This window comes from Cebidichthys violaceus, unplaced genomic scaffold (assembly GCF_023349555.1).
Source record: "Cebidichthys violaceus isolate CVI_PGR_0920_01 unplaced genomic scaffold, fCebVio1.0.p SCAF_192, whole genome shotgun sequence".
In the NCBI taxonomy this organism is placed as follows: Eukaryota; Metazoa; Chordata; class Actinopteri; order Perciformes; family Stichaeidae; genus Cebidichthys; species Cebidichthys violaceus.
Genome location: NW_027176364.1, coordinates 54,035 through 81,693, shown reverse-complemented (window position 1 = coordinate 81,693; position 27,659 = coordinate 54,035). Strand labels below are relative to the sequence as shown.

General features: G+C 42.7%; 1 protein-coding gene across 3 annotated transcripts in view; it reads right to left on the bottom strand.

Annotated features, from left to right (window-relative positions):
* Nucleotides 1–3,454: 3,454 nt before the first annotated feature.
* The window catches only part of disc1 (DISC1 scaffold protein), a 42,516-nt gene continuing 18,311 nt past the window's right edge, over nucleotides 3,455–27,659 (bottom strand). Inside the window, exons 10-14 of one of the 3 annotated variants that reach the window (XM_068713967.1) lie at nucleotides 21,643–21,703; nucleotides 15,538–15,781; nucleotides 13,133–13,177; nucleotides 6,921–7,037; nucleotides 3,455–4,894 (exon numbers count right to left, since the gene is read on the bottom strand). In XM_068713967.1, the coding sequence (XP_068570068.1) occupies nucleotides 4,673–4,894; nucleotides 6,921–7,037; nucleotides 13,133–13,177; nucleotides 15,538–15,781; nucleotides 21,643–21,703 (689 nt within the window). In that variant the 3' untranslated portion in view covers nucleotides 3,455–4,672. The other 2 variants (XR_011103384.1, XM_068713968.1) reach the window with 2 other exon arrangements.

The following is a 27,659-nucleotide window of genomic DNA, read 5'->3' as shown; positions in this document are numbered from 1 at the left end:
AATACGCAGTATGTGACACTATTCAAAAGTATTTGTTTTTTAATCCAAAATGTGTTCAGTGCGTTTCTTCAGGTTCACTCGGAGTTAAATTGAAAGAAATGTACTAATTTGAGGCGTGTTGTCTTTACGTAATACAATTTGTCATCACAGTTGCCAGAATTTTTTGGGATATTGTACGTTTCTGCACACCACGTCATGTGTTGGATGTCGACGTTTCTGAACCTCTGAATCTCTTTGTCAGTATCGCAGCATTGAGCAAAGTCACCTCCACTCGCAGAAAACAACATATAAGTAACCTACGTTTTATAGCAGTTCTAGAAGCACACTCTATATCACTAACTAAATGAAAGAAGGTAAATGCAACCATGTGTTGGATATAAGTAAAGCATCTCGTCCATTTAGCGTAGCAGGGATGACATCAGCAGGTGAAATCAGATGCTGAACTACAAATCAAATCCTCAACAGCTGCACCTATAGAGCTCCTTTGTTCAGTAGTTACTTTTGATTCAGCTTTTTGTATCCAATGCTGTCTGTGCATTACTTAATTTATTCCAAACAACTGAAACTCAAAAATACATCCCTTATCGTGTGCCTGGGGAGTTGTTCCGGGAAAGAGCTGCAAGCAAAGGGGAGATAAAACATGATTTGGTTCAATCACTGATGTTGTCATGTACAGTATGTTCTTGAATGGCAGTTGGAGTGGGGCTGTAATATTAGTATCACAGTAGTGCTATTGAACAGTCCTGTTCTGCAATGAAGGTCTACTTAGCACTGTATCAGCATCATACACTTCCCACCATCAGTCCAGTCCCAGTGGACCACAGTACTTCTCCTCAGACCCTTTCATTAGCTCTAGAATATCTGATATCAGACGCTAGAATCACCAGTGATTCAAAATATATCTTTTAATGTGACTTTCTGTTATTTTTTTTCCTCAGGGTCTTCCTGCTCAGATCACATACAGGCTAATTATTTCAAGTTCAGTCTAAAGGATTAATATGTGAAGGAGTAATATTTCTGATCTGGTTCCTGCAGAATCAGTAAATCTCTCTCTGCACTTGTTTCATGCACACCTTCCATTCCTCCTCTCTCAAACTCCTCAAAATCACTCCTCAGTTTCTCCATGTGTAATTTCTGAAAGGGCAAGCGTTGTGAATTAGACATCAAAAAAGAAGATAAAAAGTACACATGTGCTTCCGCCTCTGAGTGCATTTCCTCCAATTCTGTGATTTTGAATGGAGCCATAAGTGATGGAGGTCTGTTTCTGAGGAGACTGCAGCTCCCACTGGCACAGTGTTTATAATTAAGTGTGATTTTCAGACCACAGGAAAAAGAACAAGGCAGGCTATTTTCCTGCTCAGTCTCTGCTCAGTCTGCTCTGTTTTTCGTTTGTGCAGAGAAATATGCATATTTTGAGTTGGGCAGACTTGTAATTAAATAATCCAAACGCTTATTAATTGCACAGGAATATCCTCCCTATTTAAATGCTCAGTTGAATTTATTCAACTTTGAATGAGCGCCTAAAACCACGGTAAAGAGTTGAACAAAAGGGCAGCGGTGAGTTCAACGTCCAGTTTTTTTGCTCTGCACAAAAAGCCAGTCTCAGGAGAGTTAACTTCACTGACTCAATGAGCAGAACTGACACGCAGTCGCACACACATAACGGAGGTGTCAGCTTCAGAGGAGCATACAAGGATCTCTGAGGATGTGAAATGCATGAACACATAAAAAAAACTCAATTTGCATTCATTAGTGATGTCTGAGACGCTATGCGAGAGGAAACTCTGCAACACGATATGATTCTCCCATGGTTCAGAGAGTTTGTACATGTACCTGTCAGACAACATAACAACTCAGCAGGGTATCAAAAAAACAAATCCAAATCTCGGACCCAAATCCCCTGATACAGACGCACTCTGAAAATCATTCATTCAGTCATATTCAGTCATGAAATATTATTCATAAATCCAGAGGAACATGTGGATGGGGGGGGGGGGGGGGGGGGGATGACATCACTTGTCATTTTTAGATGCTCAATTATTTTGTTTCATCCACCTCTCTTTCCTTGTTTAAACTCAGACACAGTTTGCGTGTATGAAAACCAAAAGTGACAAATGAAAATTTTTGAAAATTAATCAATTAGTATCTGACGCAGACATTCATCTCACCTCACTGGCACATTTTATATCGTTATGTTGATTGATTTACTGAATGTAGAAAAGTTCCATGCTGCATGAACAGAAACCTGCCAGGAGACTATCATTTGCCAACTGGCTCCCCCGAACAGCAATTGTCCAATCACAGCTTAGAAACCGTAACTAGGCACAGCAGGTCTGTCAATCTTTGGATTTTTCCACAAGTGAAGTGGAGCTGCAGGGATGGTGACCTGAAACATGTAGCTTTAGCACAATGCCATGTAATATATAATTTCAGTGCATATTTAGAACCCATTTTAGAAGGTTCTTATTTGAAGTCTGCCAGGAACAGCTGGAAAATTAGCCGGAGATGACGTTACAAAGTAGTAATTTAAATCATTAACTTCAACTAAGCTAACGTTAGGTCAATTATCTAGCTAGCTACAGCTGATAAAATCTGCTAACAGCAGTGGTAATTTCAGCCTGCTTTTGTCTGCCTTTAATCGTAATTAAGGACGCATTGTTTCGAAAATGCTGTGCAATATCATAGCAACCACATTGCAGGGACAAAGGACCTTGCACTGCATGGTGCCTTCAGTTTACTCCAGGAAACATCTCACCCTGCTATATCCGCCTGCTGAAAACCATCTGGGTTTTCTTTTCTTTTTTCCTGGCCATTTTATGAGCAGAGCTGCCGTGCGGGGCACAGTATGGCGCAAGCACAGATTCAATTATGAGGTGAGGGTGTTTGTCAGGGAGGTGTGTTTGTGTGTGTGTGTGTGTGTGTGTGTGTGTGTGTGTGTGTGTGTGTGTGTGTGTGCGCCAGGGCTCTGTCTGTACACCGCCTGACGCTGACAGATGTGGAGACTTCTGGCCTGGCAAGTGGCTTGCAACCTGCCAGGGAGAAAAGGCCCATTGTGCTGCTGGAAAAAAAACACCTGAGCACTCAGCTGTGTTTACAAGCCAGAGAGCGAGGGACTGCAGACGAGGCCTCTGAGGATCCCCTAAACAGGCCCCTGCTCCAAAAACATAGGGCAGAATCAGATGGAGACAAAGCAACATCATCCCATTTTCCCACACCATGTCCTCTGTGAGGCCGCCCTCCAATTAGCCACACCACCGCTGCTGAGGCGAGATAACAATAGAAGCCCGTGTATCCCCTAAAGACCTCACTAGAGGACCTTTTATTACCGTATTGATGTCTCCTACATGTCACCACTGCCCTCACTTGCCTGGCTGCATGCCCGCACATTTTATATGAGGGAAAATAAGCAGAGGGGCTGTAACTCAACACAAGAAGAAAACAGCGGGACACAACATGAGGCTGAATGGTACATACTTTAATTAGTGAGATGCTGTATGGAATAAATATGAAATATGATACAGCGAGATTTAGCTGCACAGTAAATAAAAAAATAAAAAAAACTGATTAATGGCTGAAAGTACAAAAATGTTTCTGGCAAAAAGTCATGTGACACCCAGTGGAATGAAGATTCTGTGCTGACATTAAGTAAAATAAAAACAACACATAATCAGTACAATCAATGCAAAGACTTTAGAAAAACAAACCAGGACGTGTCCACTGATATTTTATCCTTCAATATTTCCTACATGCATAACACACAATTTTACTATTGTGACGGATGTATTTTATAATACAGAGCATCTCTCCCAGCATACAGTGCTTTAAGACTGGGAAGAAAAAAACTCTAAATATTACCTTTTTCTACACAAAAAAACAAAACAAAGTGTTCAAGTTAGCCCACATTCTGTAGCACCACAAATGAGTTATTTCATGGACAAAATGACGCGTAACTGAAGTCCAATCGTACAGAAAACACACAAAAGTGCCTAGCTGACCTAAAGATTAAGCATACGTTTTAGTTTATGGGTGCAAGACTGTTACCAGTAAAACATGTTTAGTTTGTCCACTTGGTCCTCAGACAAAATCCAAACAGGTGTTTGTGGCGAGCAATTTAGTGATTATTTTCGGCTTCAGTTTGGTTTCAGGCTTGCTATTTAAAAATGTCAGTTTTTGTCATTGAATTGAAAAACCCTGGATCGATATCTCTGTGTAACTTACATTACTGAGAAAAAAACCCAATAAACCAAATAATCACCTCAAATTGGTAATGTTTTTACAGTAAATACTGAAAAAACAACTACCTAATTGCACATCACTTGTAAGACGAGAACCTGTATTCAAAAACATTCTCATTTAAAAAAGAATTGCTTCGTCGGCTCTGTGGCGCTCTTTACCTGGTTAAAATTACGCTGGAGATTTGAGGATCTTCTACAAAATGTTGCATTAAAGTGTCTTATATTTTGCATTTGTATCAAAATCCTTCATGATTTTCCATTTCTAGATGGATGAAATGTTAGACAGACTCTCCAAGGCTTTGTACTGGGACTCTCTGCGGTACCGCAGAGGCTTTACAGTAAATGGATGAGGGGTCACTCCGACTGCAAAGCTGAGGTCAGGCTCTCAGAGAGCGAGTCTGTGTGTGAGTGGTCATAAAACCCTACACGAATCCATTTCAAATGCCCCAGCTGTCACTAAAGTACTGGTCATCCTCCTCCTCCTCTTCCTCTTCTTCCTCCTCCTCTTCCTCTTCTTCTTCTTCCTCAGTCCCGTTCTTCATGAGGTCATCATCTTGTAACCCGTTCACTTCCCCTTCCTCCTCTTCTTCCTCTTTGAGCTGTGCGAGCATGGTTTGTAAAGTGGCTTTTACTTCCTGAACCTCCTTTTCCAACGACTGTGCAGCGTGCGTTAAGGAACAATCTGATGCTACAGACACAAACGGAGAATCACATTAACATGTAAATAAAAAAGCATGCCAGCAGATGAATATCGGGGCTAATGTGACACTTGTGGCCGACGATGGTTAACGGTTATAGCAGAGGACAGCCACAACCTGATGAAGTCATCAATCTCCAATTTGGCCACCGAATGGATTACTGGGACAGATCATCAAGTCATACCCAATTTAACCCCATCCAATTCACTATTCATGAGCTCATCTCGTCTGGAGCTGGGTGACGGTGTGGGGACCCAAGCAAACACACTGCCCAACTAAATTATTCATAAACCGTCAATGAAACGGGATAGAGGCTGTCATCAGTTGGGGGGTTGGGGGGGGGGATTGTTTAACCTGCTTAGAAACCCGAATTAATCGTGCGAGTGTCCATCTTAAGTGGCAAATCAAAGGGATGGCTTTGATGACAGATGGGGCCTGATGGCTCATTTTACTGTCTGAATGGACACAGATTGTCCTCATTAATATTTAACCAGCCGTTAAAGAGCTTTTCATAAAAACTGTAGACAGTTCGCAACACTTTTAAGGCAACATGATCCAAAGAGGATGATGAAGTTCAGAATCATGTTGTAGACCTTTGAAACCAACCCCATATTGACAGAGCTTTGCCTAGTCATCTTTTTGTTTTCTAAATTCCAGTCTCTGTGGTTGTCCATCCACCGCCTCCTATTGAGAGAAGGCACTCAATTAAGACCCTGAGAGACTGGAGGTTTGATCTTCCTGTCACTATGGCAACAGCAGCATCATCCCAAGTTCAGTCTCTGATCCATATCTGCAACCCAACAACAATATTGTCCCTTATCTTCCGTGTCCTCTAGTGTCCACGGTGAATTTGCATGAGTGCATTGACTTCTAAAGACTGAGATGAATGGCATGTAAGGACGCGGAAGCAGAGAGGTGGAGAGAAGCAGACTCATCTGTCTGTCTCCGACTGCCGGGCTGCACTGATATCATGCAAACAGATGAGGAGCCTGTACTGACCCCTGACAGCACAGCGGGGGAGGGGAATCTCTAATCAGATGTGGAAAAAGTCTGGCCACACTTCAGCAGAGAGTGAAGGACGTACTGCGTAACGCACAGCTTCTAGAGATCCTGAAATGAAATAGATATCTTCATCAGACTAGGAAAGTATTTCTGGCAGTCCGTTTTGAAAGAAGAGAAATGAGACGTGACACAAAATAGAAAAAAGATTTTTTTTTAAAAACGGCAGGTTAGATGGCAAATCTTTCCTCATCTCGGTGTTAAAATATCACCTCTTCTATCTGTCTTAATAAGCCCACAGTGTAGAGGGGAAAAGTTGAGCGAGAAAAACACACCAATCTATTTCCAATCAGCTTTCTAATTAGCGCGGAAAATTATGTATTGTGACCTGTAATCAGCATCAACGGTTTCATTTGAGTCATTATCATGGATATTGTAATTTCCTCCAAGCCAGATCCAGCAAGGAGGAGGGGAGGAGAGAGAGAGAGAGGGAGGGTCAGCAGGAGGATGGACGTTAAGATATGACGGGAGCAGAGTCATTACAGTGACATTCCTCTCTGTCGAGGCGCTGCTCCTGTTCGCCGACTTTAATCTCAGCCCGTGGTGACTGGCAGCCCACATCAAGCGCCCTCTAATAACCTCGCGTGGACTTTTACCATTTCATTTTCCAGTTGGCATGTCCAGCCTGTCAAGAAAGATCCTCTGATCCCAGTTTATCTTCAATTCCCTCCCTGAATGGACCCATAATGTCAAATAAGACAGGTGGATTTTTCCTCAAAAGGTAAAGTCACAGAACATCAGTGCGCCTAACGGTAGTTTGGCTGTGTACTTTTGAGAGTTGGAAGGCCTCGAGGAAACTAGGTCCTTAAGATGGATAGACAGAAACACACACACACACACACACACACACACACACACACACACACACACACAGCATGCAGTCAGTTTAAATGATGTATGTATATTTAGAGAGCAGTGAAAGGATATGGGTGAGGGCCTGATCCCGGTTCACTATGGCCGTCTGCAATTCATCTTCCAAGGTCAATAGCCTGTCACTGATCAGCTCGCAGCGCTCCGTCAGGTCTGCAGCCTCGCTGCACCCATCCTGTGCAAGGAAAAGGAATCACATGGTGGTTAGGAAAAGAAAGGGATGATTGAAGCAACAATTGAAGCTCCAGTGGTTCAAATATATGGGTCTGATATTGAAAAGGAATAAAAAACAGTCTATCTGACAACAACAAGCAACCTAAAAGGAAAAAAGAAAATGATGGGGGGTTGTAGTACTAGAATACTCAAGAGTCTGGAGTCATTTGGCAAAATCGGTTGGAAGAAAATGAAGCTGTAGGTGGACCTCAATTTACAAGAGACAGATTTAAAAGAGAATGGTCAAAACTGAGACAGTCTGAAAAAGTGGTTCTCGGTCTGACTGTAGTGCGGTTTGTTTGTGGTCAGAAAGCAAACAATTGCAGCGTTATATCAAATACCAAACTACAAACAAATTCTGTTCATTAAGTGATCTTATAATTGGTCTGCATTTTGCCATGTAACGTTATATAACATGCATAACGTATATAACGTATGCATGTCAGTGCGGGTGTAATTAATAGGTCAGAAGCTGTTAAAACGGTTGTGCTTTGTTAGTTCATGAGGTCCATTAAAAGGTGTGTGAAAGCGATACCAAAGTAGGCTAAGAAGCCTGTGTGCCTCCCCGACGTTGGCACCAGTCATCTGAGAGCACACAAAGGTGCTTTTGTTCAGTCCTGTCTCTGCCTGTTAGTCATTATTCATAACATGCAGCCGATTTGCAGTCTAATAATACTAATAATGCTCATAATGTCTTTGTTAGTGCTTTGTGACACGAGACATAAATATACACATCAGAGGAATAAAAGTGCTGCATAAACTTCTGTCAGTCACCAGAATTGGATTTCCCCACATTGGTCCTGATGATGTAGGATGCCAATCGCCAGAACTTTCCAATCAACAAGTTACTTTTCGGTCACACTTCATGTTTACTCCCCTGGTTCGTGTCTAAGAAGTCAGTTTGAACAGGAACCGGACCAGAACTAAAATGCAACAGTGTATAACCTTTTCCCTCACTGGTATGGATCAAGCTCCAAAAACACTGGATCCTATATTTCCCATTATGCAACTGGAGAGTGTGTCAGTAGCCCCTCTCTGCCTGGTAAACACCCACGTCATACAAATGTCACACTTCCTTTTTGTAATGCAAACTTTGTTTCTATTTTTTTTGGTTTATTCCCCATAACTATACAGAACAAAGATTCACATCCTTTGTCTTGTAATATCTCGTATTTAAGTCGACATAGTCCCTGTGACGTCCTCATTGGTTTGTGGACTGCTGTTTTGAAGGCTCGACTGTGGCATTTGGTTGTCGCCATCTTGGGTTTTTGCAACCGGAAGTGACTCAACAGGGTGCAGCTAAGAACAACCGAACTCTGAATGAGACATTTGTAGGCGACCTAAAAAGTTACAGTTAACTTTCATAATACCGCAGTAGGTATCAGTAGGCAGACTGACTCTAGAGACACGGAATGTAACATCATGCTAAAGAAGGCTTGAAACTAGAGATTAAGAACATAAACTCATGTTTACAATGTTTACTGTAATAAATCCAGTGAGAATTAGAGTCATTTTCACATAGACTTCTATACACTCAAACTTACTGTTGCCACCAGAGGAGTCGCCCCCTGATGGCCTTTAGCAAGAATGCAGGTTTAAGGCACTTCAGCACTGGCTTCACTTTTCAGAACCGGATCAGACCCGTAACATACTTGTGTTATAATTGCAAATGTATAATTAACTCTGTTTAACAATGTAAAAGAAGATCTATTTCCACACTTGTACACCCAAGAATAGTGAGCATATGTTATATTTCAGTTGAATATATATATATAATTGAATAAATAACTGATTAAAGGTAATGAATGGAGGCCGACTTCAGTTACACTGATTGCTGTTATACAAGCATTAAGAGGGCATAAGTACATTGAGTTGTTTTTCTCTTTAATCAAATTAATAATGGTAAATTGGTAAACATATGTGCTCTTATAATCATGAGTCAGATCTTAACACAGAGCTTTTCACAGTGTTCCAAGACGCATTTCATCTGTTTGACACTAAATTCTCGACACTGTTTCAACAGCCGGGCAGACAAAAGATACAAGGCTGCCAAAATTTCAGTTTGGTAAGGCGTCAAGGTCATAATGTACACTATGCACACCACGGGGGCGGTGTGTCTGCACATCACCTGAGGATGCTGGTGGAAGTGTCGGGGGGGGGGGGCAGCAGAGTGCAGTAGGGCAGAGCATTCAGACAGCAGAGCTGGCCGTAATTAGAACGGGCCGCTTTGCAGACATTGTGTCCTAGTTTCTTCACACTTATCAAGCGTAGAGACGCGCACGCGCAGACCCAGTGTTCCTGTCAAACAACACATAGAAAGGCTAATCTGACTCGTAGCTGCAGGTAGAAAATATCAACTCCCTGCAGCTCAGAGGTGTCGAAACAATGACTGGAGAGTCGCGTCTCTGGTCTCTGTCCCGGAATAGCACTTCTTCTCCGAATGACGTAACACCCCAAAAAGAAATGTACAACAACAAAAGGCCTCGAGGCATGACGATTTGAACAAGTCTCCCCTGATGCAATTAAGGACTTCAGTATGACTTAAAGGGAGAACAGCTCACTGGACAAACGGTTTAACATCATGTCTTTGTGTGTGAGGCATTTAAATGAACAATCAGTGACACATGTCTGTCCTCAGGCGTCACTTTAGTGTCTCTGAGATCTCTTCCTCCTATACCAAGAAGCGAGACAGTCAACTTATAGATCGACTGAGCTGTTTGTTTGTGAAGGTTAGGAGCTTCTTCAGCAGATAAGAGCACCGTGTTTGTGCAGCTGATTGATTCTATACTTTTACAGCCTGCAGTCAGCGTTGGTAAAGTCAATACAACCACAGGATAGAAGACACTGTGCAGAATGACACCGTTAAAAACATCCCTCAGCACACAAACCTTTTAAACTACTATTATAAAGATGCTATTTTGCTCCCGGAGGTGATCAACACGATACAAATTACTTTCTCTGCTACATCTGCCTTTAACAAACAAGTAAACATCTGAAATGAGATTTCAACAACATGCCAATTTGTATAATAAAATCTCCGGCATACATATATTGGCGTGTTTTTTCCTGATGCACATTAGTGCTTATGTTATTACGACAAAGGTAAACAAAGCAGACTGCGGTAGCATGAACAGATTGTTTAGAAATTCAATATTCCGACTCATATGTATGCGCTGGTGTGGTTGTTTAAGCAATAATGAGTGAGAGACAGCAGGTAATTGTGCATGTTCCCATGGGTGATGTAAGAGGCGATGCAAAGCAATTATATTCCACTGGTATTACTCTCAAGGTCACAATTGCTTGTACAAAAACAATAAAGTAGCTGAATTCATTTCAAACTCAAAAAGAAATTGTCTATCTTGTGATTAACTAGTGTCTTTGTTATCACCGATGCCTCGTTAGTAAATTACTGAGTCCACACTTACAAATCAGTTTCCAGGACCGTCTGCCAGGTCATTTACAAATAAGTGCAGTGACATGAGGAGGCATTACTGCCTGTAGCTGTGTCCCAGTTCTGTACTACACACTAACTCAAAGCAGGTTTGGAGGATGTAGTGTTTCCACACTGGAAAAGGGACAAAGTTAAAGATATTCTAAAAAGAAAGTGTGCAGACTAGAAAACACTTTTGCTTTCTTTTTTGTTTTCCCAAGGTTCTTCCTGAAGTCTGATCACCACCTGCATTTGTTTTCTGTTCCATACTACATGCTCACTGTCCACAGAATACTTACTGTATTAGTTCAAAGTACGGCTGTCCTCGAAATAAGAAATTCTAACACTAACAATTTTGTTGACTAATTGATTAGTTGATTTATTTGACAGATCTGTGAAATTGAGTTTCTCCACAAAGAATCACACAAAGGCGCGACTTAAATCTTGTGTTTACAACAGACGTGCTCATGTTTCTTGTCAGTGAAAAAAGCTGAAAGAACGATTGACTATAGAGATCTTAATTGACCTAAGACGGAAAAAAACAAAAACGATTCGTCAACTCATTGATAATTTATAGTAGAGGCCTATTGTTTAAGTAGTTAGTATAAAAGTAATCAACTTTTTATACCAACAGGAAGTTATACAATATATGCAACTTTTAGACATAAATAAAAGTGCAACTGACAATTAAACGTCACGAAGATAAAGCAAAATGTCTTTTACAAAAACAAATGCATTTAATTAATACTATGTTTGTTCAGAATTGTTTTCAGAATTTGCTTTAATGTTTTGCATTCATTGTGGGACAAAAGTATCCATTAACTGCACACTCCAAAATCAACTATTTTCTAGTCAGCGTACTGACAGTTTTGAGTGTACTTCATTTTGTCACTTTTCAAGTGTGAAGTGGAAATGGGATAAAGCTTTAATTTTAGAGTGTGCTGTTGATGCACACTCCTGTCCCACAAAGCACAATTACACACATTGTTCACAATTATTGAAAACATATGAAACTTTCTTTTTGTGAAGTTGATCGGCAGTGACGTGCTGCGGTTGCAGTTTGATTGACATCACATGGACTTTACCTAATCACCTGTTAGCTACGGCAACACCAATATATGGAGACAATTAGTACGCAGTGTGGAATTTTGACACAGCAATCGTCCCTTCAAACAGCGCTGGTGTAAAAGTTCATGACATTGTCAAGAAAACTACCCGATTTAACAAATCTGATCAAAAGCAGTCAACATTTCAATTTGATGAAGTATCTAAACTTGTTTGGGACTGTGGCTCGGTATGAAGAAGGGGATGTAAGGACCTTGAGAGGATAAAAGAACAATTAGTAGAGATTACAAGAGTATAGACACACTTGCACACACACACACCAATCAATCTCCATTGTGGCAGCTTGGCGGCGGCTAAGTGGAAATCATTTACTTAAAGTCATTATGGAAAGGAGAAAGAGGTCAGGCGCTCTGCGAGGCGGAGGATCCAGCTCCTCCACAGCGCTATCGCTATCGCAACACCATCAAGACAAAGGTACCGTCACCATTTAACAGCCGTCGTATCATTTCACTCAGGGATTGGTCGCACTATCGTTACATCAGTTGGTTTTCAATAATTCATTGTGATTAAATGATGCATAGTTCACACAAACGGGTCACTGTCCCATACACCTTAGCATTAGCATAAACTGACCATTCCAACCTTAGCTACTGTTGCTAAGCTCTCTATTTTCGCACAACACGTGAGCAGTTTGTAATACTGGTGGCAAATTTACCAACAATGGGTCCTTGATTTCAGACAAAGGTAGACGAAAGCAGGCTTCTCATTTCTAGCTGTCTAGAGTCCAAAGATTTTGGCAGCTGAAAAATCACAACTGTATCAAGCAGATTGCATCAATTGTATTGTAGCTAATTAAGGTCACAGAAGCTCCATGAGTTGGGTTAAAACGCTGTCAGTGTCTGACTTTTAAATTTTTTAACGGACTCGTATAAAAAGCAAGAATCTTAACACTTGATGGATACAGAACATGGTATTGTGCTCAAAGACTGAGGCTAAAGCTGCATGTCCAAAGCAAAAAGTTAGCATCCTCTTCAGTTGTTTATTTATGTGGACAACACTGAAATAAAGAGTGTATTGCCACTATTAAATCCATTCCGTACAACTTTGCTCTTGTATTTTGACCTTATTCTTACCCCTGGAGACTTATCTGTCTTCAGACCAAGAGATCACTTCAGTGTGCTCTGGTTTAAAATCCTTCATGGGACACTCTTAAAAAAAGTACAGGTACTATTTTTTTTCCCCATTTGGCTGCCAGGTGTGAATGAATATAAATGTATGAATTTAAAGCAGGGAGGCGCTGAAAGGAGAATACATGCTCAGCAAAACCCTCCTCTGTATAAATAAAGGTCTCTGTGCAAACTCAGACAGTCAGCGACACCAACCGACGCTTCCCATGTAGATCAGTATTGATCGGACAGTCGGGAAGGCGGCGAAGGTCACGTTTGGGTTACGGTCAACTGATGGATTCCTCTGCGTCCTAGTAAGCCCCGTGTCACTGCAACTGACACTTTAATTACACTGAAAACATTCCTCCATACAGTGACGGTGTTAGCGTTACCAACCTCTGGGTGATTCTCCTCCATGCAGAACAAAAACTCCTCCAATTTCTGCAACAAAAGGGAAACATTTTGTTGAGGCCACACGGTCATAAACCTGCTCATGAATTATTGAAAATGCAATTATGTTGGCTGTGTACTGTATGTGTGCAGCATCATCATAATGAGAAGAGGTTGTAATTATTCATCACCAAAACTGACAAGGAGGAAATAGATTAACTGGCTCATCTGTACTGCAGGTTTCCTTTGTTAGTATTCAAAGTGTGTAGTTGTACATTCCTCACTAAGGATGGGGGTAATTATTACTGTACCTATTGGAGGCTAACACATTGTTTGTGGCTTTAGGGTAAGTACATAAGAAGGCAGAGTAACAACAAATACTAATCAGCTAAAGTTTTTTTAATCAAAAATTATGGAACACGTAACGTCATGCTCTCCAGTGAACACAGCTCTTCATACAGTATCTGAGATTAGATAGTTTAAACGCTACATCTTTTTAGTCACACACACTGGATTTTTTTCTTTGCTTTCTTCATTTACATCCATCTTGCAGCAACATATAATCTGTCACATGCAGTTTTCTAGCTACGGACTGAAAAGGTTTTCTGGCATCCAGCTGATAAAAATACTCCTCCATTGTCTGTTGCCTTCAGATACAAAGCCTTTTGATATGGGGGTCCTTGAAAATTCAGGAAAGTAAAGTATGCTGCAAGATACTAAATGGCTAGAATAGTATTATATCATCAAGAGTTCTTCTATTTGTTCTGTAGTGTTTGCATCCCCAAAGAAAAGGCCAGAGCTGAGGGACAAAAAGCGTCCACTTAATGTGCTGCTATCCATCTTTTCTCTTTGATGAGAGATTTCAAGGTGCTTTTTCTAATGTTAAACATGTTAGAGGGTTAGTTGGGGCATCAATATGTTGTCATTCATGTTAAATGTTGAAAAGAGCATTAGATGTGCTTTTGCATCTCTGTCCATGAACATCACAGGTTCGTTTTATTGTATTTTGTATCCTATTCAAAGCAAAGTTGATACTCATTTCCAAAATAAATTTCTAAATTGAACAGCACTAATATATATGAACAAATATTCAAGGATTCATCTAAAACAGACTAAATGTATTTCTGGAGCCACTTGATTTCATTACATTTCTGCTCCATTGAGCTCAAGTGTTTCTAGCTTTCAGGATGCAGAAAATAGAGTGCACAGGACGGAGACAAAAGAGAGAAATGGTTGGCTGTCTCACCTTTTAGTTCTCTGAGAAATGTTAGGAGGGGCCGGGCTTTGGGAGGAGCAAGAAAAGCAGAGAGAAACAAAGGGAAAGCAGAAAATAGATCCATGCAGTTTGCAAAATGCGGTCAGGCAGGGCATCAATGCAAAGTTGATATTCATGGCTGCACAGAGCGCAACCGTGAGAGAAGGTTAAGAGGGTTCAACAGTAGAATAATTAAATATGAATACAAATCCACAGCTTCCAGTTTTGATACATGCAAGTGGGAATTCTGCCAACTAGCATCATTTAAAATCATTGACAAATATTTGCTTATGGCCACAGTCCAGTAAATCCATACATTTGAAATTCAACTACTGTTTAAAAATGGCAAACATGGTATAAATGAGTCTGTGAGCCAAGCTAACAAAATATAGTCTCGGGTAAATGTGCTTTTTTTTATTTTTTGTTAATGTTGGCTTTGTTCCTATCTCAGACAAGTCTGTCAGACTGCGTGGGCGGAGGAGTGTGAGGAGAGAATGAGTTGGACTCTGCCCTGAGGCAGTGGACCTCAACTCACTGTGGGATAAACCGGCACACACACACACACACACACACACACACACACACACACACACACACACACACACACACACACACACACACACAGTCCCACTAAACGCACGTGATTGGGCAGAAAGAGGCTCTTAAATCTGCACTCTGTAAAATGAAACTCTTGAAGGAAGCTAAAATATTTCCAAACGGTTGGCTCTCCTTCTCCCACGTTTTCCTCATTTGAAAATACCTTCGAGCAAAGGTGCTAATGGACTGCTGCTCATCTGGCTGAAGCCGACAGACTTTTATATTCTGAGAACAGTCTGAACTAAAAAAAAAAAAAAAGTCCTCTCCAGTCAGGTGGCAAGACTGACCGAGCAGGCACACTTCATACGAGTTCACGTTTCACGGGGGAAAAAAAGAGATAAAAAAAGAAGCAAATCTTAAAATAGACTGTTCTCATTTGACCTTTCAGCAGCAAAGATGTGCAGAAATGTGTAAGACATGAGGGATGGACAGCCTCAAAAGGGCATCTTTTATATTCAAGATACTCTAAACGTCTGTTTGCAGTGCACACATCACACGTCACGCAGTGCGGTGTGAAAGCACAGATGTTTGTGAATAACACAAGACATTGCTGCATTACCTTTGTGAACTCTGAGTTCTGCAAGTTGGCCTCGGGACACCAGCGCCCGCCTAACGCAGTCAGCATGGCGCAATCTTCTTCTTCTTTGGTGCACGGCCGGGCTGGAGGATAAACTGCTGCGGCGGGGGGGTCTTCGATGTCTCCTCCGCTGCAGCTGGGGATCCGCAACTGGGGGCCTCGCAAGAACAGGTGGCACGCCTCCAGGTCGGCTTCCCAGATCCGCTCCAAGCCCGGACAGCCACAGCTGTAGAGACCAACAGACCAGTATGTTGTACCATACAATGCAGTACAAGATACACGGTCTGATATAAAACATGATACAACGTGAAACATTAGGAAAAGAAACATGGCACAACACGATTCTGCAGGAGACAATGCAACGCAGGAGATGGGAGACGATTAGCTTAGCTTAGCACAAAGATCAATGGAAGATTTTTGAAAACTATTGTTGCTCTATTCTGAAATCCTTTAATGCTTTTTGATGTTATCTTGGATTTCTACACCCGATGGTGTTAAGTTCATCATATTCGGTGCACTCCAGATGTAATATTGAGATTTGACTTTGTTTTTACAATTGAAAGGTGCTTATAGAATAGTTATGGCTCATTAACACTGCTGGTTTGAATGTTTATAACAAAGTGGATCGAAATGTAATGTATGATACGTTTTTTTTTTTCATTATTTTCTATTAAACGTGTGAGAAGCATCATTCTGCAATCTGGCTTCAATTCACCACCTCACCATCTGTGTCGCAAATTTCCCATCTCTATAATGTTCGTCGGCATGGATCAGAGTTTCAGGCACGCATTCTCCCGTCAACTTTTATTGATCACAACTTTTGCGTGCACAACGGCTATAAAGGAGACCCGAACAGGCAGCAACTGAAGCAACACATGTAACATGTTCATTCGAGACCTTTTAGAGGTGTTGATAGGTGTGTTTGTTTCACTCAAGAGACAAGCAGCTGCTTCTCGCCTGCTTCTGCTCTCGATCCGCATATTTGCTCCCACTTTTATTGCTAAACTAGGCAAACAGAGAGCGGTACTGATTCACATTCATGAGGCAATAAGATGCTAAACATATAGTATGTTGTGAAAGAATGTAGACGTCATGGCGACACTAATGTCAGTACAACACAGAAAAAGAACAAAAATACTGAGGTACAGTATGCATGTCACGACTGAGGATAACTGAGCACAGTAGTCATAAAGGACATCTTTAATAACATCTCTATAATAGAGCACTGACAAAAGAATGAGGAGGGGGAGGAAGGGGGGGGGTTTGAATCATTCAAAGCTCGTAATTCCATTGACAAAATGTAATGAGAGCGAATGGCCTCCTCGTGCGCTGCCCTTTTCTTCAAAGAGCTGCAGCAGAGACAGAAGACAGAGCCTGGTTGTGTTCATCTCTGCTGGGGTCACCGAGCAGGAGTTCAGGGGGAGGACAAGGAGATTGCTTTTTGTTTATCTACTCAGTGAGTTCCCATCCGTCATCCTGTTTTCACTCGCCCTCGCCCCTGACCCTTGTAACGTCCCAGACTCGAGGTCCCAGCGTTAAAAACAGAGGAGAAGAATAAAAGCAGCTGACTGAACGTATCATTCAGAAAATGAGCACCGCGGCCACTGACCGGCGGAGTTCTCTGTTCATCGTAGCATTATTTAGGTTAAGCTGGTCACTGTGTGGAAGCAGGTAACTGACAAGCTGGTAAAGAGTTACTCCAGGCACTTCATGGTACCTGACAGATGTGTGTATCTCAGGATGTGAGAGTGTTGGTACTGAATTGTCTTTTTAGGCTTTCCAAAAAATGTTTCCTCCAAATGAAATGCTCCTCCACCGGCCTACATTTGAGACCTCTGACCTTTTTTCAAATATTGATATTTATTCCTCTTATTCTTTCAGTGACCTTTAGCAAACAAATCATTTCCAAATAATTGTGCTCCCAGGTGACATTTTAGGAACCAAATCCATTGATCGTGTCAGAAATTCTACCTTTTTCCTATGGTTTAAGAAACGCACAAAGATCCACAATAAAGAGCGTACATATTTTTCTGTTTTTAATAACAACATCCTTGTTTCCAGGGAAAAAAAACTAACTAAAGGACAAAGATGTGGGTTTTATACCTACAGTAAGTGATGGTAACAAACATTTCATACCCTAAGCACAAATTTATTTACATACAAGCACTATAATATATTCAGCATTTTTACTAGAGTGCCTCCTTGCTGCTCAGTTAAGATGTGAGAAATTGCTCATTCGCCATCATACGTAAACAAACTCAAAGGCAAAATGCACCCAGACAATATTCTTTAATCTCTCCCTCTGTTCCCTCCGCTCTCTCTCCGTGATGAGGCCCCCTGAAAAAAAAATTGAATGCCACTTGTTTTCCAGCCCATCTCCTGCCTGAAAAGGCTGCCAACCTCTGTACCCTGCCAACGCACGCCTCTCCGACGTTCTCTAACCTTCATTTGGCACCCAGACAATAGAAAAATTGCTCTGCCCAGCCCCCCTGCCCTCGCCAATTCGCTACTCGACGACGCCGCTTCTGAATGCCGCTTTAGTGGGGACGCACCCAGTGAGCCGTGCCATTGTTATTTGTCTCTTCTGAAGTGGAGAGGGACACACGCACACACAGATTTGGGTGGGCACACGTGTTAACTTGCACACAAACCCATAAATCATTCTCTGTGAAGGATTCAGCTTTTGTACAATTCCTCCCAAAAATGTCAAAGCCGGCCTCATCCCTCACAAACGCTTCTCGTCAAAGTGAGACCGCAATTCATTACAAGTTACTGGCACGAGAGTTCTGTGTAGTGAGGATGCAGACAACAAGTCCGCTCCTAAGCACCCCTGTGATGGCGGCCTCCTGGTGCCCGTCGGTATGAAGTCCTTTCGCCCCGGGGGTTAATTGGTGGCGGCCACTCGGCCTGCCATCTGACAGTGGCAGGGTGTGGGTGAGCTGCTCCGCTGATGGCCCCGTAATAAGAAGGAGAGACAGACAGGCACACTCCCTCTACAGTCTCTCAGCCCCCCCCCCTCTTCCTGTGGGACTGCTGACTGACAGGACTGCTCTTTCTCCTCCAGGCATTTCGTGCACATAGACGCAGTAAGGATTATAAAAATAACTGTTGAAGGAAGGAGCGGCCGGTCTGGTCCAGCTGGGACCAGCAAGTTCAGTTAGACCTCCACAGAGTGAAAATGCACAAAGCGGGCTCACACACTGTCTGGCCAAATTTCTGAACTCTACGCAGCATCAGGTTCATATGCTCAGCCGCATCCTCGGGTCTCACACATGAATACCAATGACTGTGAAAAACAGCCCCTATCTACAGTCACAGCTGGAGTTTTTAAGCTATCAAAACGATCAGCCATTTCCCCGAGAAATTATTCTCCTGAACAAAACAAAATGAATGCTGTAGTCTCATGTCAGCGCTTCTGATATTTAGGATCCCCCAAAAGCCATCAACGCAGTGGGAATTCACTCATTAGAAAAAAGCAAATAGGAGACGGTAATGTTTTCACCTTAATCATGCAGCAACATCTCAAATAACACCAGCATGAGGAGAGGTGCTAATAATATGGTGAAATACAAGGGGACGAGGTGTGATGGTGAACTGAACGGTTTGTAAGGTGGCTGGCTTGATGTCTGGGGAGGTTTTTTTTTACAGACAACCAAGGTCCCTTTGTTACAAACACTTTACATTTGTCGTATACGTTGAGGATTGTGTCCATTAACAGTAATGATTGAGGGTTTTTCTTTCACCCCCTGCTTTGACTTTTGGCAAGTCCTCGCTTGTCTTGTCTGCTGAGACATGTCTTGTCTTAGTATTTTAATGACTTCTACACCAGTTGCATTGTAGCCATTAAGCATGATAAACGACATCCAAATCTTAACAGAAGAACGGCATTAATGTGGGAAATATTCAAGAGGCATTTCCTAATGAAACATCTACATAATGTATTAAACAACTGTGCACTGCTGCTAATCTGAATAAAAAATGTTTTTTTGTTCTGGTGACACACTTACAGCATCTGCGCTGCTCTAACATCCTGTTCTAGTCTTTAGCAAGGAAGAGATAATTGGTTTTTTCAACACCTCCCGTCTCCACGGAGACCAGACATCTCACCAGTACTAATCTGCCTCTCTCCTCCTCCTCCTCCTCCTCCTCCTCCTCCTCCTCCCATCACCACTGCACTCCATCAACAGTAATGTACATTAGAGCTGACTGATGAAATTTACAGTGGAGGAAGGATGCATGTGTGTATCTAAGTGTGTATGTGTGTGTGTATATGCTCATGTGGGGACAATTGCCCATTCAATCAAGCTGAATATGTGTCACTGTGCCAAACCGGAGCTGGAGGAAGCTACTGGTCCTCGCCTGAAGGCAAAGCTGCCCTTGTGATTTGATCTGGACCGCCTCTGGTTATGGAAGCCGATCCAAAGCTGGTGGGCCAATAAATTAATATAGAATGTGATGAGCAGGGAAATTAGTTTACGGTACCCAATACCCAATAGGTGTCCTCTAATGTGATTTTTTTTTATTTATTTCAATGGTGATTAGATGCATGTGAGCTATATAATCAAGTATAGGATCACAAAGTATAAGAGCTCTATTAAAAGGGCAGATATAAAGCACTCAGTAGCCAGACTTTTCTGGAGGCCAAGCATTCAATTATGTATTATTGTTTTATTGATATTGGTAGTCTGGGACTGAAATTAAACTGAAAGAGGCTTTCTGGATTCAAAATCTCAAAAGTTCACCTCAAGGGAGAATACATTTTTCAATTCAATAGATATTTTTTATAGTTATAGGTGTGGATTTTGAGTTGCATTATGGGAATTGTAGGATTCAGGCGATAACTTTTGTGCAGTTTCTATGTTGGAGGCCTGCTATGTCTTGGTGTGTTATTACAGTTTATACTGTGTATATATAGGCTGCATATTTTTTAAATTGCCCTGTCACATTCCTATGCCAGTTAGCCAGCTAGTATTGCCAGGTTGTTGTTTTTTCACACTGGATACATAACACAGACAGGTACTCTCAAAGCACTCTAAAGAAATACACACAAAGCGGCCATCTGCCCTATTGACAGAAAAGTTCCCGAGCCTTGCTCCCCCGCTGGGCACCGAGATCGCAGCCATGTTGCTCCTTGACCAGGCAGAGCCGAATCCCTCCACAACAAACAGCCGTGCCGTGTGTGACGTGACTCCTGGTGTCCGTCCAAAGAGTTGACCCTCCCTCTCTAAGGAAGCAACAAGTAAAAGCTCTCACACTCCACACACAAAGACATGGGTCAAGCAGACACAAAGTAGGCCGCGGTGGCCTAACCTTCCTTCCTTTGAAGCGAGTAGAAAGTAGAAAGCACAGCTCATATGGTGCACACGAAAACTTTACCAGCTCTATTCATCCTTCTGTAAAACATGAGCGGTTCCAAAAGGCTGCAGAAGAAGATGCCGATCGCACTGCAGCTGCTCGGTGCTGCCTGTGTCGATGGAGACGAGCTAAACAGCTCTGATCTCCATAAGGAAGCATAAACACGCGTAAGATGTCGGCACTTGTATGGGTTCCACACCCTCTGCTCGGAAGAGAGTCAGCCACTCGGCACATCACAGTCCTGTTGTGCAACTGTCAGGCGGGCTGGGCGGCCACCGTCAACGCAACAGACCTGTCCTCCGTTATTTACCTCGGAGACGCAGATAGAGACGACAGAACAGACAGGAAAAGCTATTTTGTCTGACATGGTTTATACAGAGGAGGGTAAATGTGGCAACTGAGCTGATGTACAGGTGAAAACTAAAGCTTATAGATAATATGTGAGGATGTGAAGGAAGAGGAAGACAAATTGCGCAGGTGAGAGATGGAGAGAAATGTGAGAACGGGGCTCTGGGAGCCAGCGGCATGAGAAAAAGGTGTGAGTGCGTGATGAGGCGGGTGAGGTGATGTATTTGGGAGACGGTGCTCTGCTTAGAGGACGACAAAGGTGAGAGGAAATTCCTTGGAGGCTGTTGCTCTTTTTATGTCTCTCTGTTTTTGTTTTTTTTACTCCTTATTGAGTCTTCCTCATTTCTGTACTAAAAAGAGAGCGGCGGCACAAAGCACTCTTACCTGTGCAATCTGTCCTCCAATGTCTTGATGTACTTGGTAGTGTTCTCTTTGAGCCGGCTTTCTATATGGAGAGAAAAGCAGAGAGAACAGCCTGTTACCTGCACTTCATTTGCTACTTTTATCAGCCATGATGGGGTATCCTAGCAACAAATCACAGCTTTTACAGTTAATGCTTACTTATCATTAGCTACAATATATAAAGCTCTATATATATATATATATATATATATATATATATATATATATATATATATATATATATATATATATATATATATATATATACACACACACACACACATGGTAGCAGTCATCACAGCTGGCGATGGCCTGAGAAACTGCAACAGTACAGTTCAACACAAAGGCCCAGCCGGCTCTCTCTTAAGACAAACTCACAGTAGAGGAAAGATGATTCTCGCCGCTCTAAGAGGGGATCATAGTGGAGACGGCCTGAGGATTAAAGGGGATTCTAACGTGGCATGGATAGGTCCACATACGGTGCCAGCCTTTCCGAGGGGCATGAAGTTGGATGGATGGCTTACGTTGCTTCCCGTGCCCTTCTGCCAGCAGCGAGCTGTGCCTGAGGAGGCAGACGCAGGCTGGCTGAGTGTTAGTCAGGATGGAGAGGAGGGCAAGCTGAGCGCCGCTAATGAGCTCATGTATGAAACATGAGAATATGCCCCCCCCCCCCCCCCCCCCCCAGCAGCAGCAGGTCTTTGAACACAATAGGATGCACTTATATCAAATTGCACCCTATATATATGTGCACACACAAGCTATAATGTTCAATACAACCCTCCTCCTCCCCACTCATGGATCTGTCCATCCAGCATCTGTACGGCTCACTAAACCAGATTCCGTGCTTTCCCACACTCTGGTGATGTCGGCACTAGAGATGCACTGACTGCAATTTTCCGATTTCAGACTGCCTAAACCTTTATTTTGTTATTGTCAGCTTCACTGGTTATTTACTTCAATAAAAAAAGGCAATTCAAATGAAAATGAAATAAATAATTGTATTTTTATTTAGATTGGCATTAATAGTTTAAATGCCGTCTTATAAGTTGCTCAGAGCTAGTGTTAGGAAGTTAAACTGGTCATAATTCCTTCTCTGATATCGGTTTTATATTAATGTGAAAACATCTCCTTCAAACAACTATATTTATTCAAGTTTCTCGCCAGAATCTACATTTTACAAGATGACATTTGAACACATCTTAATAGTGTTATAATTTACCTTCGCCCAATGCTCAGTTTTAGTGAGAAGCGCTTGAATGCATCATAATGCAAGTCAATGCAACCTGCGTTTAAGTTAGCTGTGAGCTCCGTTATAAGCAGGACTCTGCAGTGTCAGCATATGAGCCGGTCACTGTGATGACTCTGAACAGCATGCATGGGAATGAATTATATTGTAATACGTGTCTGATTAAGTTAGTTGTTTTTGAGGTTGTTCCTCCACGGCTTATTTTGAACTTGCAGTTGTGACAAATTGCAAGCTTTATGTCTTCTTCACTCGCGTTGAAGAACTCTCACACCAGAGACATGTGTGCCTTTGTGGCTGTGACGTTGCTGTCGGAGCCGATAATGTGGCAGCTCTTGGCAAAAAAGCAAATAAACTTATTTCCCAAAATGCCGAATGGAGACAATAACAGAGTACATTAAAAAACATGATGAAGTCCCAAGTAGACAGTTTCATTTTAAGGAAAAAAGAAAAAGGTAACAATGGTTGGAAGCTACTGTATTGTATTGCCACTTAGCTTGCTCACACAGAGAGAAAGTTACCTAATTGGCTGTTCTGAATCACTCTGAGGTTTGAAATATAATTTGTATCATTGTCTTGATAGTGGTTATTAGACAGCATCAGCTCCAAGACGAGACAAGCTGGGGGCTGGCACAGCAGGGAGGAAAGGCAGAAGTCTCAGACTAAGTGGCTGTGACACACACACACACACACACACACACACACACACACACACACACACACACACACCTCTGCTCAATCAGAGAGAAGAGGGAGGCCGCTGGCGTGGCTATCACATATCTGGTAGGCATATCTGGTGTACATGGACCAGACAGCTCACTTACCACCCCTCTAATTGCTATGCGAGGTCCTATCCCACCTGACGGAGTCTCCCATGTCAACTTCCATTCATGCCGGGTCCGTTAGGCAGCGTGCAAGGAGATAGCCATTGAATAATACATGGGGGCATTAGGCCTGACTTGGGATGGCACAGGGCATGTACAGATGTGAGATGACTAAGTAGGCTACGGCTGGAACGAGAGCAAGAGCCAGATTTAGAAACAATACACTGTGAGGAGGAGAAACAGTCAATACAAAAAAGGCAGATGAAGACGGGGGATATGACATGAGTGTATTAACTGTTAACTTAGTGTTTATTTCCATGCTAATGCCGAGAGGCGGTGTGCCATCCTGTCGCCATGCCAACCGGTGGCAAAAACTAGTGAGCCTCTTCGGGCGTGACAGATGAAAATAATCTTTTCTTTATAGAATGGGACAAGATATCAAGCAGCAGAGCCTCCTCCTGCGCTGAGTGGAACCAGAGCACTGGGTGATATTGCCACTTCCTGTAAGTCTGCAGGAGGCTGCTGTCATTGGCAGGCCATGCGAATAAAATCGGCACTAAAAAGCCCATGAAGAAGAGAGCCAGTCTGTTAGTCCCTAACACATGCGGCAGTATATTTGGTGTCGAAGGAACCTCACAAAAGCGATCACAGAGCCGGCACTGGAAAAATTCATGAGCTCAGCATCCCCTCTAACACCAGTGATCTCAGCGGGCGCTAAACATCAGTGATTGCTGCCAAGGACCTCGGCCAAAATCGAAGAGGCCATTCATTCATAACACAAACAGAACAGAGACACTATTGAAAGATGATGAGAAGTGTTACTGGGGGTTAGGAGAAAGAGAAAAAACTTGCTTGATATAGGTCAAAATACCCGTTACTTCAGCTAAATAGATGTAAAGTTGATTCAAAAAATGATTAGAATGAGCAGACAGACAAAGCAAATGGAGCAGACACATCACACAGTGATGCACAATTCTCGATGACAAAGTTATGGGCTTTAATGAGCCTGCGGAAGTTAACGATGGCAAGGTGGTTCCGTTTGCTGCTGCATTATGAGCATCTGAACAGCTCTCTAATTGAAAGTGAATAATGCAGTCCTTTCTTCATTGCCTCGTAAAAATAAAAGCCACCAACATCTGTGAGGCCTTCGCGCCGTCAAACAAACGAGAGGCGGCTCCGTGCTAACGCGGCACCGCCGATGTGCGTGTCATAGAAGCCTGCGCATAATAAGGCGGAGGAGAAATTGTGTGTCTTTGTAATTGAGTTGAAGGCACCGACTGTGATTAATGTGTTTAAGCTCGGCTCGGGCTGTTTGAGTGCAGCGGCACTGCAGGTAACACAAACACATAGTCAGCATATGCAGACACTCGCATTGCATGGGTGTATGTGAACGCAACGGCAGCCAAGCGGCACAGCTGATGAAGGAAGAGGGACAGGCTGATATCTCAGACAGACACTCAATAACCCACGATGCTTTAAGGCTGTGGGATCACAAAGCATAGCAGCGCACAGATTGCAGCTGGCATGGCGTAACGTTTTGTGGGGCTATGCGCAAAGGCACAAAGAAAAGGAATCATTTGACTAAAAAGTGTCTGTGTGTATAAAACCTATGCTTGGGTTTTGGCTACTGAATTACTCTGATTAAAATGTTAGACATGCTCACTGCCAATATAACTCAAGTCAAACTCAGTAAATTGGGTTTGCTCAGAGGAGACTCTAAACTTACTTTGCTGTGGGCTGGAAAATAAAAAATAGTTTCTGATGACTGAATCTGGGAAGCACTAAAACGCCCAAGAAAGAGGAACTCTCTCAAAATGCGCAGCCATAAAAGCTCTAAAATACTATCTCAACAGCTCACCTGCTCCATTAAACTGGCATCTTATTATTTCCTCTGCATCCTTTGAGAACCTCCATTAGCACTGGGCTAATACATTTTCCACAAAAACATTTCTGAATTTGTCGCCTCTCTCCGCTGAAGATTTGCCTAAACTAGCCCTGCTAGCTGCTCTGTGCGGCTGTACTCAGACACAGAGTGGTGCTTTAAGCCAAACGCTAACGTCAGCATACGAGAACAGCAGGATTAATGTTCACCACGTTTACCATCTTAGTTTAGTGTGTTAGCATGCTAACATTAGTAATTAGCACTAAAACACAAAGTACAGCTGAGGGGGATGGGAGTGTCATTAATTTTGCAGCTACTTGGTCATAAACCAAAGCATTTGACCACCAAGTGATGGCACTACATGGAAAGTCAAATGATAATCCATTCAGCAGTCGTTAAGCTATTTCATTCTGGACCAAAGCGGTGGACTGACATGCTGCTAGCTTGGCTAAAAACAGACCGCTTTACTTTGTTACCAACATTATGAAACTCATCCTCCTTTTTATGTCGTATGGAACGGAAATGGTCGTGGGAGCTATTGTAGTAATTCTGACGCTATGAAACTCACAATGGAGCGATTCCTCCACTGAATCACAGGGAAAATAAATGAATACTGCCAAAACTTCAGAGACAAAAACCAGGAAACATTCTCCCGGGTCCACTTAACCACTACACCGCTCTCAATCATTCAGACACTCTTTAGGAGAAGAGCTGTCGTCTGTTCCATCATGTTCTCGACAGAAGCACCCTGAAAGAGACAGGGTCATGAATAAATCATGTATGTCCTCGCCTTTACTATTGGCACTCCATTAAGAGGAAATTGCATTTGTTTAATAACACAGAGAGACAGTGTTTTGATGTACACTTCAGGTGCTGGACCGGTATGCACGGTCGAGTTTTGGCCTGAATGGGCTCCCAAATCCTACTAAGGACCATAAAGCACTGCAGGTGACACTGGAGCGGGATAAAGAAAGAAGAGATGGTGGAGATGCAGCTAAAAGACGACAAACAACAAAAATACTAATTAAATGTGTCCTAGTGGAGCCATGTGGAGAACGCACCACCTGGCTACTAACAGTAGCATTAAATAAGCATTGACAGAATACTTCAAGAGGAACACACTCTGACACCGGCTCCCTGTTTGAATGTCCTCACCCTTGGGGGTCATTTACTCATGTTATTCAGCTCTTCAATTATTTATTTGTAAATTTAGTCTCACTCCAGATCTCTCTTGGGGGCAAAATTATACTCTCAGCAGGGAATCAAACCTCCGGCTATAATGGGTTTGGTATTCATCAGCACCCGCGCCAATGGCAATTAGGGACGTAATGGCTCCCAGGCCAAAAAAAAAAAAAAAAAACACACCACACAGTACGCTGGGCGGAGACGCTCAACAAGCTGAAGCTGTGGAGTTTAAGTGAATGCATGTGCATGGATCTGGTCCATTTATCTATGGGCTGCTTTAGAGCTCATGCCATGACAATAGGCCTTTTCAAGAAGACTTTTATTGTTATAAGATGACACTAGTGTCGATAAGGATGTGCTTGAAATGCCTCAGAAACCAAAAGAACGGCCATCTTGACTTGAAGCACACTATAATTTCTAACCCCCCCCCCAGCTGAAGAAATGCTAATGTGCTGTTTGTGGGCTATCAGTTTCCAGATAGCACGCGCCAGCCCCTTATTACCAAATAGGATGACAGTTTAATGAGCCCTTTGCTTGGTGTCAGCAACGCATTGTGAGATTGCGCCTGATGCCATATTGCGTGCGCCCACTTGAGCGTTTGAGCAAGCCGCACAAGCGATCATTAACTTGCCGTCTCTTCCCACATTTGTGACGAGTTTCCCACCTGATTCCCCGTTCCTTTGTTCAGCTCGAGCGTTCGCATGCCGCCGGTTTCCCAGCCTCGATGTCCCTGGGAGCTGCGTTATTCTGTGTGAGGCACGCTGCGTATTTAGGATACCGAGGTGAACTTGAACGTGTCTTTGGTGGCTGTCGGGGGAGAGATTAATGTGGTCCCCGGCTGTTTAGCAAGTCAAGGTGTTCAGGA